General features: G+C 39.6%; 1 protein-coding gene across 2 annotated transcripts in view; it reads left to right on the forward strand.

Annotated features, from left to right (window-relative positions):
- MOSMO (modulator of smoothened) overlaps window positions 1-17,045 on the forward strand; it is a 69,407-nt gene extending 52,362 nt beyond the window's left edge. Inside the window, exons 2-3 of one of the 2 annotated variants that reach the window (XM_080680737.1) lie at window positions 8,690-8,902; window positions 13,983-17,045. In XM_080680737.1, the coding sequence (XP_080536863.1) occupies window positions 8,690-8,902; window positions 13,983-14,167 (398 nt within the window). In that variant the 3' untranslated portion in view covers window positions 14,168-17,045. The other variant, XM_080680738.1, reaches the window with a different exon arrangement.
- The last annotated feature ends 3,824 nt before the right edge of the window (window positions 17,046-20,869 follow it).

Below are 20,869 nucleotides of genomic sequence, written 5' to 3' on the forward strand. Positions count from 1 at the left end.
ACCAGAAGTCAGTCCTGCAGTCAGCACTGGGCTGCCGTGGCTGCAGGCACGGTGATCCAGCACTGACTGCTGAGGGGACTGTGAATCAGGCCCAGAGAGAGGCCTGAATAGAGAAGCAGGGTCTGATCTATTGATCAGCACTTGCCTCTCTCTTTAGCTTCAGGCCTGGTCAGCAGGTGTGCCTCCATTTCTCTCCAGGTCTCCACCAGGGCTGCTGATCAGCCCCGCCTTTCTGATCAGGCCCCATTGATAGGTCCAGAGATGCTCACTGGCCTAGAAACTGACCATTCAGAACCAAATCTGGGTCAACTGTGAGGAGCCAATCGCTGCCTAGGAGGCAGAGCTTTTGACACTGACTGGCATAGAAACTGACCAATCAGAACCAAATTGGCTGGCAGAGGAGGGCAGTTGGGGGCGAGATCAAGCCTGCAGGGAGGGCAGTTGGGGGCGAGATCGGGCCGGCAGGGGACCATTTAGGTGTTAATCAGGCTGGCAGGGGAGTGGTTAGGGGGTGATCAGGCTGACAGGCAGGAATGGTTAGGGGCAGGCAGGCAAGTGAGCAGTTGGGAGCCAGCAGTCCCAGATTGTGAGAGGGATCGGGCCCAAACCGGCAGTCGGACACCCCTGGAGGGGTCCTAGATTGGAGAGGGTGCAGGCTGGGCTGAGGGATACCCCCCACACACAGTGCACGAATTTCGTGCACCGGGCCTCTAGTATCTAATAAAGAGATGGGAATTATAAAAAGAAAATGGAAATTGGCAGAAGAAGGAACCAGCAAACTTGAAGACAGGTTGGTCAATATTATCTAATTTGAAGAAAAGGGAAAAAATTAAAAATGAACAAAGCATGAGAGACCCATGAGACATTATCAAGTATTCCAGCATACACATAATTGGAGTCCCAGATGGAGAAGAGAGAGAGAGAGAAAGGGGCAGAAAGAGTACAGTAGGTCCTTGGGTTACGTTGGAGATCCGTTCCTACAGTGCAACATAATGCTATTTTCGCCATAAATCAGAATCCACCTACATAAGTACCTACGTAACTCACATGGAGCACATACACAGCAGTAATGAAGTGAAACAGTAAAAAAAATTTAAAAGAAAGATAATTCCTGACCTTTACTTGTGGGAAATAAATAATAAAAAACATAAAGCACATATGTACATAGGTCAAAATGATGGAACTTTTTCTTTTATAAATAAATGGGAGATGGTGAAGTAACCACAAAACGATGTACGTCGAGTCCAATGTAACCCGAGGACTGCCTGTATTTAAGCAAATAATGGCCCAAATCTCTCCAAGTTTGATGAAAAACTTTAATCTGCATGTTGAAAAATCTCAACAAATTCAAAATAGGATAGACAAGGGATCCTCAGTACCATTAAAAATTGATTGGTCATTCAAAATTTGCACCTGAAACCTGTGTAATGTCACCCCAATAAACTTAATAAAAAAGGGGGGGGGGGAGAAAAACCATTTCATCCTGCTGTGCTCTATGATGTAGTAGTGACCTAAATGCCTTATAATCATCCTCATTATGACAACAGACATGCTTAGACTGGCCATGCCAGATCATTTCCACAGTGCCTGGAACTACAGAAGATGAGTGTGAAAAGCCTCTTTAGTTAAGATACCCCACATAATTGGGTAAGACTCATTATGACTTCCTATTGTGTGTTATAATACATAGGTGAGATACTGAGACACATATGGAATGCTACATTTCCTGGTGTAGTTTCCTTTTTCTGTTGTGTGCAAGTCTTTTATTTGGCTGGATTGGTTACCTAGGAAACAGCCACAGGGTGAAGACGGGTTGGTTGGTTGGGAAATGGAATTATAGGTCCTTTAAGAAGCAAAAGATTTGTTGCGTAAAACAAAAATGAATTACTGACTGAGCTTGTGCTGAATTAGTGTGGTTCACACTACAACAGTTCTACAGGAGAATCTAGTTAATACAGCATGATTTTAAATTTAGCACGTTTCTTACTTGTCTAGGTTCACCAAAATGCTTATGAAGTCCTGCTTTGCCCACTGCTGTAGGCCTGCCTTGGGGTTTCCAGTGAAGTAGAAGGTTCCCTCCCTTCCTGAAAAGCTCATTTTCTGTTTGGGGTAAAAAGAATCTGCTGTAAATCAAATGCATAATTGTGTGACACAAACTGAATGTGCTCAGAGAATTTGGAGGAGGTAAAAGATCTTGACTAGCTAGTCAGTGTAAGAAATGGATTTGAATTTACAAGCAGGAGATAATTTTTTGAGGTAAAAGATGAAATTTAAACTGGTGAAAGTTTGGATACTAACAGAACCAGAATTTAGAAAATTCAGTAGTAGCAACACAGTTGCCTTGGCAGATCCCTTTTCCCAGACAGCTTATGGGAAATATGTGAGTATGATATAAATTATGTTGGCCTAGAGCAGCCGTGGGCAAACTACGGCCTGCGGGCCGGATCCGGCCCGTTCGACTTGTTCTATCTGGCCCGCAGAGCCGAAAAAGCGGAGGGTTCTCTTGCTCTCCCCTCCGCTCCTTCACCAGCAGCAGTGTTAACATGGCAACGTCGGGAAACACGGCCACAGCTCCTTCTTCTGAAATCCGCCCATTCAGTAGAAGGAACAACCTCTCAGTCTTCCAGAGGCTCCTTGTAATGCCCGCGGACGCATCTCCTGACATCACCCTGGGAATGCGTAGACACGTTATCATGGTGATGTAGGGAGACACGCCCCTGGAGAGCACAGTATCAGAGCCTTTCTGAGGTAAGATTAAGAGCTCTACTCAAACACAATTTTTTCCTGTTCCCACATTCTGTACATCACAATGACTTGTTAATAAAACAACAAAGACTTTCAGCTTTTAGTCACTTCAACTGGTGGCCTGTCCTTTGTCACAAAACCCTGAAACAGCACCAGAAGAGGTGCAACTGGAACTCATTGATCTTCAGTCTGACTTTGTCCTAAAGGAGAAATTCAGCTCTCTTGAACTAAGAGACTTTTATACTTCACTTAATGAAGCCACTTTTCCAAACATCCGGAGGATGGCACAGAAGATACTGGTGCTGTTTGGGTCAACCTATGTTTGTGAGCAGACATTTAGCGTCATGAACATCAGCAAAGCCCCTCACAGATCCAGCTTAACTGACGAACACCTCAGATCTATCCTGAGAATAGCCACAACAAAACTAACTCCAGACTTTGATGCATTAGCTAAAAAAGGAGACCAACAACACTGTTCCCACTGAAGTTGATGTTTTAAAGACCAAAAACCTTTCAACCCAGTCTACATTGCCATCTACATCTACATCCCGGGCATAATTTGGAAGTTGCACTAAAGAAAATGTTTAATTTACTGTTTATACATTTTGTTCTTTTCTATTTGTTTTAGTTTTAAATCATTTTATTATATTTAAGTTTAATTTGAAAGGCTTTTGTACCTTTTCTTTGTTAGGCAATTTTATTTTGCCTTTGCCATCTTCAATATAAGGTATGTTATTGTGCTATAATTCCTCCATTTTTTGAAGATTCAAATTATAATAATTAGTGTTTACATTCTTCTTGTTAAAATGTTTGAAATGAATAAAACTATTGAAATAAAAAAAAAAAAGACCGTACCCTTTTATGTAATGATGTTTACTTTGAATTTATATTAATTCACACAAACACTCCATCCATGCTTTTGTTCCGGCCCTCCTGTCCAGTTTAAGAACCCATTGTGGCCCTCGAGTCAAAAAGTTTGCCCACCCCTGGCCTAGAGTCTTACTCAGAAAATGAATCTTAGCAACAATATGGACTGACCACTCTTTGCAATAGCCCAATAATGTATTTTAGGAAAGTCTATTTTCAGTGAAAGTATGACAGGATTAGTTTGGGAATCCTTGACCACTACAACAGTCTGAGTACATGAAAGACAGTAAATATTTGCAGAGGAGGAACTAAGATGGCGGCATAGGTAAATCCTCCCACAACCACATCAGAATTACAACCAAAATACAGAACAACCACCATTTAGAACTGAGTGATATCTGGCTGAGTGGAAGTCCTACAACTAGACAAGTAAAGAAGAAAGCACAATGAGACTGGTAGGAGGGGCTGAAGCATGGAAGGGGCTCTTCCGACACCCATGTGGGGCGTTTTTTTGTTTGTTTTTAATCGGGAGGGTTATCTCGGCTGCAGATGCCTCCATGAGGAGCAAGGGGTCCCAGCTGCACAACAGACATCACCTCAGGATTTCAGTGCTGGGAAGAGAAGCTCCCATAACTTTGGGCTGTAAAAACCAGCAGGAATTGTGGCAGAATGACACACAGGCTGCTAGAAACACAGGCAGTTCCTCTTAAAGGACCGGCACATGGACTTACACGGACTCCCTCCCTCCCTGTGAGCTCTAGCACTGGGGTAGCAGCTTGAAAGAATCCAGGGTCATACAGGAGGAACTAAATTGTCTGGCATCAGGGCAAGAACTCAGGGGCAGCTTTCTCCCAGACAAAAGTGCTTGCTGAAACCTCCCTCACCACAGAGCTGACTGGCAGGCATCATATCTGAGTCTCCATCAATCTGGTCCACACAGTTCGCCCCACCCTGGTGATTCCCTGAGACCCCACCCACCCAGTTTGCAGCAACTTTGCTATATGAATGGCCTGCCCTGGCTCAGGCTTTAGACTTTCCTAAAATTTCAAACGAGTACATCTTGATTCAGCATACCCCATACCTCTCGATAAGTGGCCCCAGGCCCAACACTAAAAGCAGCCTGCCTTTGTTCACAGTTTGGCCTCTCCTGGGTACCTCTAAACCCAACACAAGTAGCAGCCATCTGCAGATCGCTCTATAGCATGGCCCCAGGCAGGGTGCAGGCAGTGGCTGACTTGGTACCTTCTGGGAGGCCCCAGAGCCAGTGCACCCAGTGGATAGCTTCAGACCATGCCAGATTATAACTCTACACATCCACAAGCAACACACTCGAGGGTCAGACTCATTGAGTACCAAAGCCTCACTGAAGCAAGTCTTGCTCCAGAGGGTATCTCCTATACAGCAGCTCTTCTACTATAGTCACAGCTGGTCCTCACAGCCAGTTGGCCTGAGGATCAAGTGCTCCCAATGATACCAACATCAATCAAGGTTCAACTACAACAAGACTGTGCACACAGTCCACAAAGGGGTGCATCTAGAGTGTCCACCTCAGGTGACTGGGGAGGCTGAGCCACTGTCCCTACAGGACATCTACTACACAAGGCCACTCTTATCAATTCCAGGAGACATAACAGCTTTACCTAATACATAGAAACAAACACAGGTAAGTAGCCAAAATGCAGGTACAAAGAAACATGTCACAAATGAAAGAACAGAAGAAATCTCCAGAAAAAGAACTAAATAAAATGGAAGCAAGCAAACTACTAGGCACAGAGTTCAAAACAGTCGTTATAAGTTATTCAACGATCTTAATGAAAGCTTTAAGGGACTTAGTGAAAATTTCCAGGATCTTAGTGAGAACATCAAAGACATGAAAAAAGGACCAGTCAGAAATGAAGGATACACTAACTAAAATGAAGACTAATCAGTAGAGGACACCGAGAATCAAATCAACAATTTGGAATATTAAGAAGCAAAAAACACCTATCAGAAGAGCAAAAAGAATCCAAAAATATGAATATAGTGTAAGGAGCCTCTAGGACAACTTCAAGCATACCAATTTTCGCGTTATGGGGGTGCCAGAAGAAGAGAGCAAGATATTGAAAACCTGTTTAAAGAAATGACAGAAAACTTACCCTACCTGGTGAAAGAAATAGATTTACAAGTCCAGGAAGCACAGAGAACCCCAAACAAAATGAACTCAAAGGGGCCCATACAGGACACATAATAATTAAAATGTAAAAGGTTAAAGACAAAGAGAGAATCTTAAAAGCAGCAAGAGAAAAGCAGTTGGTTACCTACAGGGGAGCGCCCATAAACTATCAGCTGATTTCTCAACAGGAAGTTGGCAGGCCAGAAGGGAGTGGCAAGAAATATTCAAAGTGATGAATAGCAAGAACCTACAACCAAGATTACCCTACCCAGCAAAGCTACCATTTAGAATTGAATGTCAGATAAAGAACTTCACAAACAAGGAAAAGCTAAAAGAGTTCACCACCACCAGTATTATCTGAAATGTTAAAGGGTCTTTTTTAAGAAGAAGAAAAAATATTAAAAATATGAACAATAAAGTGCCAATAAATGCATATCTATCAACAATTGAATCTAGAAATCAAAATAAACGAACAAGAACAAAATAAACTGATGAATAAAATAGAACCAGAGGCATGGAAACTTGGAACCAGAAGCTCAGAAGGAAGGAGTAAGAGGGGGGAGGTAAGAGATTAACCAGAGAACTTATATGCATTACCTATGGACACAGCCAATAGGATGGTGAGGGACTGGGGTGGGACAGGAACTAGTAGGATGGGACAGTGGCAGGTGATGGGTAATACTCTCAACAATAAAGATTTTTTTAAAATATTTGTGAATTTTCTTATATACAGTGTACCTTCTGGTTGTGCATTAGCATTAGCTTTCTTTCCTTTCAGAATGCAGCTGCTGAATATTTGGTCTTGACTTGTGTTGATAAGGACTTCTGTCACCATAGGAGCATAGCTCCTCTTTCAAAGCTGACCATCTGTCAGGTCATTGTTTCCATTTGGTTTGTGGAAGGCATAGCTCTAATTTTCCTTTCCTGACTGGTTCTGTTTGCACTCATGTAGTGTGGTATGCCAGTCAGGAGATGTGGGGCTGTCATCAGAATCCACAGTATTGCATTTTGTCAGAGGGTCTTTCATTGCCTGTTGTCTATTCTTACGCAGTTACACCTTTTATACATGGGGGAGTGGCTACAGAGGTTAATTTGTTAGAGGTCTTTTGATGAATGATCAGGAGTAGTTTCCTGTTAGGGGTTCTAGCACTCTGAAAGCCTTGTTTCCAAAATTACAATAAAAGGTTTATCATAATAAGACACTCCCTCTCCCCCAAGTTTTCTTTTCAAGGAAACTTTTTAGTGTTTCAACTTAAGAACGATTTTGCAACTCCCTGGTACTTAACCCCCATCCTCTTGCCTTTTCTGGTTTTTAGCAGTTGCTGTGATACTTTAAAGGTTAGCAATTGTCAAAAACTTTAAACTGATTTACTTCTCTTTGGGCTATGAAGTCACTCAACTCCAAGCAGCAGCTAGAAGGAGAGATAGTGTGGCATTAATGTGAGGGTTAGCTCACTTTCTACTCCTCCACCCCTCCAGAGATGATCCCATAATGCTGTTGCACTTCTGGACATCCCAAGATGGGCTTAATTATTATGTGATTTGAGAGAAAAAGGTACAAACTTGTTTGAATTACCTTCTTTCATTCTCCTGAAAAAGGTAGAGTCAGAGTTCATTAGAAGAGTAAGAAAAGAGTACAACTCAGTTTTGAGAGCAGAACTAGATTTTTTGCTTCATTTTCTTTGAACATACTGTTTTATTTCTAAAGATGTATCAGTGGCAAAACACAAGTTGTAGGAAAGCACCTCCTTCCACCAGCCCCACTACCCCACAAAAAGCTGCATGCACACACCCACCCTGGGCTGCCTGCTCCCTCAAGGCAGCTCCCAGATGCCTCTTCCGAGTTTCACTGCTGTCCTCTAAGGAGCCACTTGTTCAAGGCAAGTGCTATGTTGTTCACCTTGAAAAAATAATTAAAACCCCAAAATGATGTAGAAATCTATTTTTTTTCAGTGGCTCCAAAAATTTCTTTTCCTGTACTTTTGTGGCAATTTTCCCATTTGCAGTTGCCCTTAAAAGGGGGAAACAAGCAGTTTTTAGCAGGGAAGAAGAAAAAGTAATTACTCTTTCACCTTCCTTATCTAGGTTTCTACAAATTAATTCACCCCAAATTTGATAGAGGGTTTCCTTTGGTTTTTCATGAGAACATGTTTATATTAAAATAGGACTTCATATTTTACAAAATTCACTTTATTGTTATTTGAATGAATAAGGAGAATGGGGTATGTTATACCTCTGTGCGTTCCTACTGAAACATGCCAGTAATGGTTTGCCAATTGTGAACGCTGGTACATTATACCAACATTGTTGAACTTCCCAAATGGTGGAATTTACTAGTTTTTACAACATTTTCTTGAATATAATGAAAAAGTACTTATATTGTAATATGCTTAGACCTTTTAACTCTAATAAATTATATTGGTTCTATTATTTAATTCATTATTTATTTTACTTGTATTTTATGCTTAAACATATTTTAAGTTTGCCTTCAATTTCCTGAGAAGTGTTTTTTCTTCTCAGCCAAAATAAAATAATATACAGTGAGTCTTGCATCTGGAAAAACAAAAGTTCAGCTAACAAGAGCTGGAAACTCATCTCTCTTGTTCACTGTTATTTTCCTGGAGCCTAGAAACAGTGTGTGACACAGGTACTCAGGAAAGTATGTGTTTAATGAATGAAGGATTAAGTGAGCTGCCTTTTAATGGCTTTTGTGAGGTTTAAGTTCGCTTTTTATGTTAAGTCAAGCATTACTATTACCTTATGCATTATAGCAGAATGCTGAAGAATGGGACTCAATGGAATTAAGTGCTTGAATGACCCACATAGAGAGAAATACGATTTAAGAACTAAAGAGGTGTTGGTAGGGAATATCCCCTACGTATGCCAAACCCACTAAAACATTCCCACCTTTTGCATCTCCCCCAGGAGCACTCACTGTGGGCCTTGTGCGACAGTGTCAAACAATCCATGGACGAGACCGAACGTGCATCCCACCTCGGCTTCCCCCGGAGTGGGTCACCACACTGTTTTTTATCATCATGGGAATCATTTCATTGACTGTCACATGTGGTTTGCTGGTGGCTTCCCACTGGCGAAGAGAAGCTACAAAATATGCTCGATGGATAGCATTCACTGGAAGTAAGTAACCTGTGCTAGTCATTTGTCTAGAAGGCGTGCACACTGGTATTTTTATGAAGATAATCAAGAATCAGTAATAAGGACTCCATAATCATCAGAGAGCAGCACTTATGGCCGTCAGATAAACTGCACAGTCCCATCGGTTCTTCAGAATTCTCACCACAAGACCAGGACATCCATAACCTTAATTGCTTTGTATGAAATGCTATTTTAATGAATTTTATTTTTGCTAACATTGTACATGAATGTTTGAGGTCTGTGACTCAGAGCTACCACTAACCTGAGTCTTTTCCTTTTCTTGAAGGTATTGGTATCTTCTATCAAATAAAGATAAATCTAGATGAAAATACAACAGATATAAATTAGATTAAGGTGCTGATGTGCTTTTTAATGCCATTGATTTTTAGTTTTTTTTTGTCAGCTACGTATGTGACCATTGGAAAATCAACACATTTGATTATTTTATAATTGTTTCTTAATATTTCTTACTCTATTAGTCAATGCCCAAAGGTGTGATATATTTATATGTTGCACATTCTTTTGTATTTTGCGGAATTGGTTTAATTTCAAAATGTCAGAGGCTTAGCCCAAGTTAAAGGAAACAAAAATGTACAAAGAAAAGCTATTTCTGAAATTTTACTTTCATGCTTCTTTTTCGCTAAAGCAGTTTTGCCCCCAGGAGACATTTATCAATATCTAGAAACATTTTTGGTTGTCACAAGGAAAGGGGGGATGCTACTGACACCTAATGAGTGGAGGCCAGGGATGCCGTAAACATCCTACATATACACAGGAACACTGGACAGCAAAGACTTCTGTGCCCCTAATGGCAGTAGGGCCCTATTGAGAAACCATGCTCTAAGGCACAGCGTGATGGGACTTATGCCACACTACAGGACTGAACTTTTAGTTCAGTGTCTGAAATCATCTCAGGTCTGCATAAGTTTTTTTAAGTGAATATTATAACACAGCTTACTTTCACTTGCTATTTTCATTTAGAACTCATAGGCTAAGGGTGAGGCATAATCCCACATATCCCTGTTGTTAAAACTCAATGTATCCTTATAAGACAATAAGATAAGGATATTATATTAGTTCACGAGCCTCTGTCTCTCCCTCTCTGTGAAACTCTCTTAATGTATGCTTCTAGTTCTGCTTTATTATTGTCTCTGTATCTATTTTTAAATTTAGATCAAATTGCTTTTTTAAAATACATTTTTATTGATTTCAGAGAAGAAGGGAGAGGGGTAGAGAGATAGAAACATTAATGATGAGAATCATTAAACAGCTGCCTCCTGCACCCACCCTACTGAGGATCGAGCCCACAACCCAGGCATGTGCCCTGATTGGGAATCAAACCCTAACCCTAATCTTAACCTCCTGGTTCATAGGTCAACACTCAACCACTGAGCCATACCAGCCGGGCAGATCAAATTGCTTTTGACATAAAAAAAATCTCCATTCTTGTTAAGAAATATGAGAGAAGGTGATGATCTTTTGTGAGGTCGAACAGACCTCCCAAGATAGTTCTTTTCTAGATAGTAGGGTCCAGAGACAGTTGTAGAGACAGTGTTGCTACCTTAAAGGGTATTGATGAGGAATTTTAAGGGAATCTTTACTCACAGGGTATATTCACTTGTTCAGAGAGCATTTACTCTTTATGTAAAATCAAAGAAGCATATGGTTTTTGGATTTAGTTAAAATTTGGGAATGCATAAGCTATGAATATGAAAAAAATCTCAAATACAATTTAGCAAGCAGTATGAATCAAAGTATTCATTAAGATGCTCACTGAGCCATTGTTTCCTGTGACCCAATAAAGGGAAAGAACTATGATTATGTTGTTTAAGTTTTTAAATAATATGCATATAATAATTCAAAGTCTATGAGTGTCACCATTTTCGTCCCTGTCACCCAGATATCCAATACCTCTTTCCTTGAGGTAACCATTGTCACTAGTTTCTGGGTTTCCTACCAGAGGTGTTCTAGGTATAAAACCATGTATGTACACGTGAGTGCTCTGTAACTGTATGTTCTGTTTATATCATTGTGTCCCTTGGTTCTTTTAGCTCAAGAATATATATTGGAGTTAATGTCATCTAAGTAAGCACAGAGCTGCATTACTCCTAGCTTCCTTAAATACATTGTTTTTTGTTACCCGAGCTAATCCACTGGGTTGGCAATCCTGAGAGGGATTGGGCTCCCCCTACTGTTTCCATTCAGCCTTTGAAAATGTACTATTGCATATCATCATCTCTATTGCATGTATTTCTGTTCCAGTTAAGCTGTAGTTTTGGTAAGAATGTGAGGGTAATATTTTCTGTTTGGTTTACACAGTGGGGAAATCTCTCAGAGGAGAGCCACACATGGTGAGTCTGGCCAGGTGGGGAGGGGACAGGTAACAAAGGTCTTCAGGTCTGACCCTGGTCTTTTCCTTTACCTAACTCAGTGGTCGGCAAACCGCGGCTCGCAAGCCACATGCGGCTCTTTGGCCCCTTGAGTGTGGCTCTTCTACAAAATACCACGTGCGGGCGCGCATGTATAGTGAGATTGAAACTTTGTGGCCCATGCGCAGAAGTCGGTTTTCAGCTCTCAAAAGAAATTTCAATCGTTGTACTGTTGATATTTGGCTCTGTTGACTAATAAGTTTGCCAACCACTGACCTAACTAATGTACATCCTCCTCCACCACTACACCTGACATTTAACACTCACCACCATGCGGATATGAAGTTATGTCTTTATAGGCTTATTTAGGACCCAGAACTTAATAATCAAAAATTGAAAGATATTATCAGCATTAATTATATTTTAATATCTAAAGTAACTTTCACAGGTCTCAATAGTTTAAAAGAAAAATCATCTACTCGCATTAAATATCCCCAAGAAGTATAGAGAACCTAATATTTTGGATTGAAAACCAAAATTAGATTGAATAAGAGTTCATAGCTTCCTTTAAATTTGATTAAGCTTTTCCTAACCAATTTGGAAAAAGAATTAAGTCTTGTAAAATAGTATAGTCATTAAATGTTTACTCCATTATAATGGATAGATTTTTATTTTACAATAGAAAATATGAAAGGATAGAAATAAAGTCAGCACATCAGTTAACAGAATGAACTGTGTATATCAGCAAATGTCTAAATTATTTTAGTTTTTGAGATGAGAAGAAACAAATAGATTTTAAAACTAATCGTATCCCATTGTTTTTATAGATTAAGTATAGCTACTTAGATTGTGGTTTCATTTTACTTACCAAACCATATTAAGGCATAAGAATTATTAAAAATGGTGACAGATAATACTGATAAGTGGACATTGGCAGCACTGATGAAGTTATTGCTGACTAGACAACAGAAGGACCAAAAGATCTAACACTTAATTACTGGATTTTTTATTTGTTCTGTTGTAGGTATCCAAAAGAATCCAAATGTGCTTATGTAACATTTGGCTTGGTCCTTCGCCCAAAATGAGATAGATAGACTGACTGTGTGTATAATATAAAATAATCCTCCTAAATAGTGCAAAGCAAACAAAGGTACTGGTGTATCTCTTGAGTTAGTATATTACTTGAGAAAATGTTACTTTTTAATACATTTCTGGAGCTGTTCCAGGAAAAGACTCCTATTTTGACTTCTTTTTTTTTGTTTAATTTGCTTTTTTTTAATATATATTTTTATTGATTTCAGAGAGGAAGGGAGAGGGAGAGAGAGATAGAAACATCAATGATGAGAGAAATCATTGATCAGCTGCCTCCTGCACGCTCCCAACTGGGGATCGAGCCCACAACCGGGCATGTGCCCTTGACCTGAATCGAACCCAGTACCCTTCAGTCCGCAGGCTGACACTCTATCCACTGAGCCAAGCCAGCAAGGGCACTCCTATTGGCTTTTAAAGGACGCTATTAAATTTTATTGGTTGGCACAAAAGTAATTTAAGACAAGTATCAGCTGATATGTTTATCCAGGACTCTGTCACTATTCCTTGGGATGGGTCTAACTTGGAAAAGGTTTCTCATTCAGATTATAATGGAAAGCTTCAACTCTTCATATACAATGAGTATAGTAATCTGTCTCCACATTACACTGAGAAATGTTTCCGCCTCCAGAATTGGAAAGACTTCACATTTTACCAATGTGCTTTCAAAAAGCATAAACTATTTTCTTAGAAAAACTAGCCTATCTGTAGGCAATCTGCATTTGCTCAGAACATTTCTTTTGTAGCACAGGGGAGCGCACTGTTTGCTAAAATAGTGGCCTTGGAATTACTTCTACTCAGACACTGGGTTTTCTGATATTTTTCTAGAAACATTTTTAGCAAATATTAGATTTCGTTGTGTTTGTATACAAAACTCAAAGGTTTCCTACCCTCCCCCACTTGTGTATATTCAGAAACCTAACAGATTGGGTGGTTGGGGCCGAGGCTTTGTCCATGATAAGAGATAGCCACTCTGACAATTTGCTAATCATTGCAGAAGTCTACGATTCTTTCCACTAGCTGACTTTAAACCAGAGTAAGGTAGATGGTACATTCATGTACCTTTTCTCTAATTCCTTCTAACTAGTACCAACTGGGAGGAACAGAGAATTGGCAAAATAATAACTCCAATGACATATGCAACAGTTATTCAGCACTTACTGTCAGTGTGGCTGGCACTGTGCCTGGACTTGATAATGCTTGTTTATACTTCTAGCATTTACTTCATTTTCAGAAGGGAACCAGAAGCCTACGATTGCACAACTATAAGTAGCACAGCCAGAATGTAGCCCTGAATCACCATTTAAATGGTCAAGAGTAATGCATTCGAGTACTTGGTACGTTTGGGGACCTTTCTTAACGCTGATATTTGAAATGGTCTCAAAAGGTTAATCCAGCTTTTCCTAAATTCAATTGTTAGATTTGGGGGATATTATATGATCTGTAGTATATGCAAATATTTTGACAAATGGTTTATGTTTTGACAGGTTTGATCATGTTATCAATCCACAACCCTTCTTATAAACTTCCTTTGCGCCAAATTTTCATTGTTTTCCTCATCACCAAACCATGTTACTAATGTTGTGTTTTGGTTTGTTTTACAGTGATCCTTTTCTGTATGGCTGCCCTAATATTTCCAATAGGATTTTACATCAATGAAGTCGGAGGTCAACCTTATAAATTACCCAACAACACAGTAGTTGGGTCATCATATGTACTTTTTGTCTTATCGATTTTCTTTACAATAGTAGGACTTCTGTTTGCTGGCAAAGTTTGTTTACCAGGCTGATGAATGTCTAAATTGCTTGACATTTTAATTATTTTTTATTTTATTTAAATTTTTTATTTTTGGAGGGTGGGGAGGACAAAGGCAAGGCATCTGAGTAGTCCTGGCTTAGAAGGATGCTTAGATGAAACTGATGCTGAAAAGAAAAAGAAAAAAAGCTTTGATTTGTTCTCACTATGCACTTTGGATTTTTTTAAAAAGAGAGCCTTTTCCATAACCAAATACAGACGATATTGACTAACCCCATGAGCATATTTTCAGGCTGTCAGGCCTGCACTGTGGTAGTCGCCTAGTAAGGGAGAATGCTTTCTGCTGAAAAGCACGTGACCCTTTGTGACTCTGTTGTTCCGTTTTTAACGTCTAATGATTCATTTGAGGAAAATAATTCTAAGTATTTATGAAACATGGTGGACCAGAGGGATGCAAGAGAAGTTCCTGTGGGGCTGGCCTCACCTCCTAAGAAATTAGTGTTCACAGCTTCCTTGTAGTCATATGAGCCTGTGGCACCAGAGGGGATTGCCATTGCGTTACTGCACCAAGAAGCCAATAGATCAAAACTTGTTTGCTAAAATGTATGTAAAAATTCTGAAATTCCCTATTCTCTGTGTACAAAAAAAATAAAACACTAAGAAACATGTTACTGGGGGTGGGTGGGGGAAATGTTCCTTATATTTATATAAATATACATAATATATATATTTTGCTGATGCAGTATACAGTGTATATATGTGTGTGTGTGTGTGTGTGTGTGTGTGTGTGTGTGTGTGTGTGTGTAAATTTATACACACACATGCAAACTGTTCCTGGAAGAGAACTCTGAATGCTTTGCTAGCAAAACACTGTGGTGTGCAAACCTAGAACTCAATAGAAAAAAGCCATTTATCTGAAGGCTATGTAGTGGAGAGAGTCTTCAGTTTACCTCATTCTTTATAACAGCCCTTGATTTTAACAGGTTTTTGTAATAGGTACAAATAATCCCGTATCTTTCTAGGTGCAAATTTAAGTTACGCTACAGTTCTTTGTAGGTTAAGTTATTTGTATGGATAGTAGAAAGTAAGATCATGTCAAACCTCGTAGTTTGGGGAATTTGACACCATTTAAATTATTGGCAACTGTTGTCTGTTGTGCAGAGGTTCTCCTTCTTCTGATGTCAGTTCACACTATTCTGGCTGTTTACCACACCAGGATCACTCTGCTGTAGCAATTAAATGTGTTCTTTTCATCCGTAAGCATTCTTATTAATACATCTCCTTTACCAAAAACCTGAGCAATACAGTATCTTTTGTGTGCTGTATGCCTTTGTTTGCTAAAAGCTACCTTCCTTGTATTTACTTTAAAGGGCTGTACTAAACCCACAGCTTTATGTTTTTCCTAAAAGAAGCATTGCCACTAGCCCTGAACCCACACGTTGTTTTAAAATACACATTTCTCTTCTCCACGTCTCATGCCCGTGTCAGTGCATAGTTGTTTTCCAGGTGAACACTACAGGTATCTCCTGTTGGAAATGTGGGGCAGGGGTGTCTTTTATGACAATGGAGCTAAGCTTTTTCTTCTTTAGAGGGAAGTGGCCATCCGAGTGTCCCTGGCCGGAGAGCCCTGTGAAGTCCATGCACTGTGTAGTACAGCTTCACACACACACTGCTTTTTAAAAGCCTAGGTCATGGAGAATGGTCACTTCAGAGGTGGGGCTGCCGCCTCAGGTGTTCCAAGTCTGAAGTGGAAGAAGCTGCTGTTTTCCATGCTGGTTTGCTTCATGTTTCTGTATCTCACTGTGAGTTCAGCAGTATTTATTGTAGAAGAAAACCCCAGTGTTGCAGCTCACTCAAGAGCGGGGGTAAGAGGTGAGCCACCACTGAGGCGCATTCCTGGAGTTATGGGGGTGTCACACTTTTCCTCCCAGGGCCAAAGAAACCTTAGAAGATGCTTGAAAGAGACTCTTTTTCCCCAAGTGTTGTGATGTCTGGTCAGGACTGAGTACTGCTGGACATGTTCTGTGGACGTTTAAGATTACCACCCCAGGGGGATTTATTTGGACGTCAGTCACATGGGTTACTTTGAAGGAAAGCTTGCGTTGTCACCATTATACCACTGAGATAAAGTGTTAGCAAAGTGTGGTTCAAATTAATTTATATGACCAAGAGTTTTTCTCTTCCAAAAAGATGAATTATATTGTAAATAGTTTCTCAAAATATTTTTAACTGGATCATGAGCATGGGGAGAGAAAGTTTCTCAGCTGCTAAGAATTTCCCCATTGTTTACTTCTTTCACTTACAGTGGTATTGCAAGTTGACAAAACTTGAGGTTCTATTTGTATCTATTACCGAAGCCATTAAGTTGACTATAATTTCATCATCATCATGGAGGTCCAGTGCATAAAGGACTGATAGGGGGAAACTCCCTACAGCCAGTCAACACCCAGGGTTAAAACCATCCATCAAATAGTGTGTGAAGTCAGACCTTTGTATTCTTCCAGACCAAACATTGAAATGGACTCATTCATATAAAATTCTATACATCCTGTAAGTGAAAAGAGAGACCGCTGTCAGCAGTTGCTTTTTAAAAGGTCACAATAATAAGTACTAGATAGTACAGTATTAATTTATAGCAGGAAATCATAGCTTGTGAACTGTATATAAAACACTTTTATGGTGCAATCATTTGTCAAACTTTTGTCTATTACATTGTTTTTAGAGTGTGTAGTCTCATACCTAAGAACACACTGTAAAATCTGCTGAAAACTAGTTACAGGTTTTATTTGCACAGGACTTAATTAGTTTGAAATTTTTGGAAGCTCCTATTAAATATGCCTAAACATCTGTAAATGTGGAAAATCTTCATTTCATTAAAAGCAACATTTCAGTATGATTCTTTCCAAAGGTAATCCATGTTCTTTGTTGTTAATGTGTGTACGTAATTGTTCTGACTCTCCTACTTCTTATAAACTTATTTTCTGTTCCATCTTAAAGGATAGCTCTTTTTCCCCCTTCTTTTTAGTGTTCTAGATGACCAAAACACTTCATTGATTTTTTTCCTTTCTTACCCTTTTGCTTAAAGTTTTGGTATCCCCACTTGATGTTCTGTAAATTCACTGTTTAATCTCTGAAGTAAATGATCAGTCCTGGCGACACATGATCTGTTGACTTAGAGGAAGGCCCTGAGAGTGTATTGGGAACTAGCTTTGGGTCACTCTTAGCTATTATTTTGCATCGTGGGCTTCATGGGAAGAACAGTTGCATTGATTTTTGTCTTCATTAAAAGGCTGCTAGCCACAGTTACTCTGACTATAGTGACTGTTTTACCAACCCACTTTAATCTTCTTCTAAAATAAAATTTACATTCACAATACAAAACAGTAAGCTGTCTTTCAGACTAATTTTTGAAGGATAAAAATATATGAAGGAAAAAAGTGGCCTGTGTAGGTTCTGTTTCCTACACAGGATTTATTGTATCACCTCAAGAGATTTTGAAGTTTGTGATCAAGGTCTGTATAATACCCCAAACTTTATTAAGAATTGTTTTGTAATTGGTTATAACATTTTTCAATTAATAGTTTCAAAACAAATTGTTAATACAAAATGTATAAAATGAACATAATTTTCTTCACTTGTATTTTTGTTATTGAGCAAGTTATCAAAATAAATTATCTACTAAAGAAACTAAAAAGCCTTCTATTACTTTGAAATAAGCTTTGATTTTAAAAATTTATTTCAAAATTGATTTCTTACAGAGATTTTGCATATTCACAGTGACACTTCCATGCCTCTTAGTTTGGTTTTGCTGTTAGCATTGTGTGGAGAAAAGTCTCCCCTCTCTTCTTCCATACCCCCTCCCAGTACCCCCACTAGGGAAGAAATGTCGTTAATATTCCAGAATAGATGACACCATGTTTACCAATGAGAGTCACTCAGCAAGAAAAGACCACACACATGTGACTCTTCTGTTTCATGTTTCCTGAACTAGGAGAGAGAACTGAGCCCAGGCTCGCAGAGGCAGCCATCTTTTCTTTCTTCCTTGCACAAAGACCTAAGCCAGTTCATCTTTGCTTCATTCTTCTTTTCTACTTTTCCTGCAGGCCAAAGGATCTTGGTTTCTAAGATTTAGATTTGGGTTGAAGGAGGAATAGAGACCCTTGGTGTCCAGACTTGTCCATGTGCTCTGTCTAGGTTTCCTGGCGCTATCGGGTTGAGCCTAGTCTAATAACTGATGATCAAGTAAAACACTGTATTTACCCTTTGCTGCTGTTTCCTCTTTACATGGCCCCTTTCGGAGCCTCAGTGGGGAGTTGGGAGATTAAGACAAAGTAGGATTTGGACTTTCTTGAGTTCTGGATCTTAAGTGCATTTTCTTATGGTGCTCAACTATCCCAGTTTGCCCAAGACAGGGATTTCCTGGGACACAAGACTTTCAGTGCCTTAACTGAGAAAGTTCCAGGTAAACAAGGATAACTTGTTCACCCAATCTTTGCACTATCCAAACCTTACCCTGGTTTATAACACGGAGGAGAGGTATTTGAAGAGTTCTTTTCTATAAGCCTCTTAGTGAATAGGTCAATTGGAAATTGTAATGGTGGATTTACACTGAACTAAGTTAGGGGGGCACTTTTCCCTTCTCTTTGGTAATACCTTATAAAAAGGCAACAGACTGGCTCTCAAACCAATAACATGGATTCAAAAATACCTTACTGTTACCTAGTCTCCCACCAATTCTATGCTAGCCACTCTCTGAGAAGATTATAGAAAAAAACACCAAGACTGGGGGTTTCTTTTAAACAAAGTCAATACTTTTGGGTCACAGTTACCCAGCAACAAAGTAAAAGTAGTTATAAGTGGTGCTAAAGATAGAACGCATAATGCCATGTTAAATTTTAGAGTCTTGGTTCTTTTTCTAGCAGAAGAAAATACTAATGATATTTTCAAGCACATTCCAGGTTTCTACAAATCAGCCCCAGTTCCACAGACTAAGACCACCCAAAATTAATTTCAAGAAGTTTTTCATGAGACTTAGAAAATTTCAGAGCTGGAGGAAATCTGCAAGAGCTTGCTCAGCACTTCCATTTTTCAGATCAGAGACTCAGAGAAGCTTCTTGGCTGTGGCAACGTCACACAACTAGGTTTCAGCAGGACACTCAACACAGGACAGAATGCCTTTGACAGGCAGGCCTTAGACAGCTGTTCGAACCCGATAGCCACTTGACCAGTCTTCCTTCAACTAGTCATCTACTGCAGTCCATCCAAATCATTTCTGCCCAAATAATCTTAACAAATGAAAGCATATGGTTCAAGTTCTTGTCATTCCCCATCTACAAGCTGAAGCCCAAACTTCTTTAGCACAGCAGGGAAAACTCTTTACGGTCTGGCTTCAGGCTCTCTGTCTTCTTCCCCACCACTCTCTCCACTGACAAGCCTGGTCATTCTTTCACTACACCTCTGTCTATCTTGTGTCTATACTGCCACCTCCTCACAGTTTTCCCTAATCCCTCCCATATTTGAATTATATTTAATTTTTTGTGCTTTTTCTTTTGCTTATACCTCTGTAACAGAACTTAATAGAAGGGAATAGGCTGCTTGGATTCAAACTTCAGTTCCACAATTCTAGTTGTGGAACCCATAATAAATCACTTAGCCTCTGTGAACCTTGGTTTTCTCATCTGTAGAATGGGGCTAATAGTACCTACATCATAGTGTTATTGTTGGTTTAAATGAGATAAAGCATGGAAAATGCCTGGCACATAATAAGCATTCAAATGCCAAAGCTGTTATTTTTAAATACTTCTCTATAACTAGATTGTAAACTCTTAAATGCAAGGAATGTGGCTTTCTCATGTTCCCTAGAGACCTGTCATAGAGTGCTTTACTCATGAATTGGGTTATCATAACTAAACTCAGAGCTGGGTTGTAAAGGAGAAACATGAAACTCTCCTGGAGGTTTGAAGGGTCCAGTCATCTTCTAGAATTGCTTCGGGGGACTTCTTTCTCAATGCAAAGGCTCACCTTGAGGAGCCAGTGCGGTCCTTCCTGGTAAGGATCTGGCTGTGTGATATGCCAGTCTCATTGACCTCCTCAAGATACTTCTGTAGACTCGACACCCTCCTATTGATTTTACCACGTGCTAATGCTGACAGGACCAGCATGCTGTGAGCTCCCTGTGGATCCTGAGACTCTGGAGGTTTCATCGAGCTTGTGGGTTCTCCATGATCTTGAAACAATACGTTATGTTTCATAAAGACTTGGTTTGGTCTGCCACAGTGGTTTTAACTATTTCTGCTAAAAGCAGTGGACTCAAAAATTTGAAATCATTTTAGGTGCAATTACAAGTCCGTAAAATTAATGCTCTGTCCTCACTTGCACTCTTCATGTTGTCTAAATAGTTGATTTAGTTGTCTAAGACCATTCAAGAATCTTACTAAATTGAAAAGTAAAAACTCATTCCTTTACATTGCTTTGTTCTCCAGGGAAAAATACAAATGTAGTTGATAAACCAATCCAAGAAAATCCTTTCCTTTATCCATAATAAATTGCTCGAGGGGGAAAAATAATCCACATATCTAAGAAAGCTTTTAACTACCTCACCTACATATCTTGCTAATGTAGTGAGTAGCAAATGGACTCGAGTTGCAGTCTCACCCCCACTCACATGCCTCATTCTGTTTTCAGGTCACCATAACTATTTCTTGTCCTAAGTGCTGTTGTGGAGGGCATTACCATG

This window comes from Plecotus auritus (assembly GCF_963455305.1).
Source record: "Plecotus auritus genome assembly, chromosome: 7".
Classification (NCBI taxonomy): domain Eukaryota; kingdom Metazoa; phylum Chordata; class Mammalia; order Chiroptera; family Vespertilionidae; genus Plecotus; species Plecotus auritus.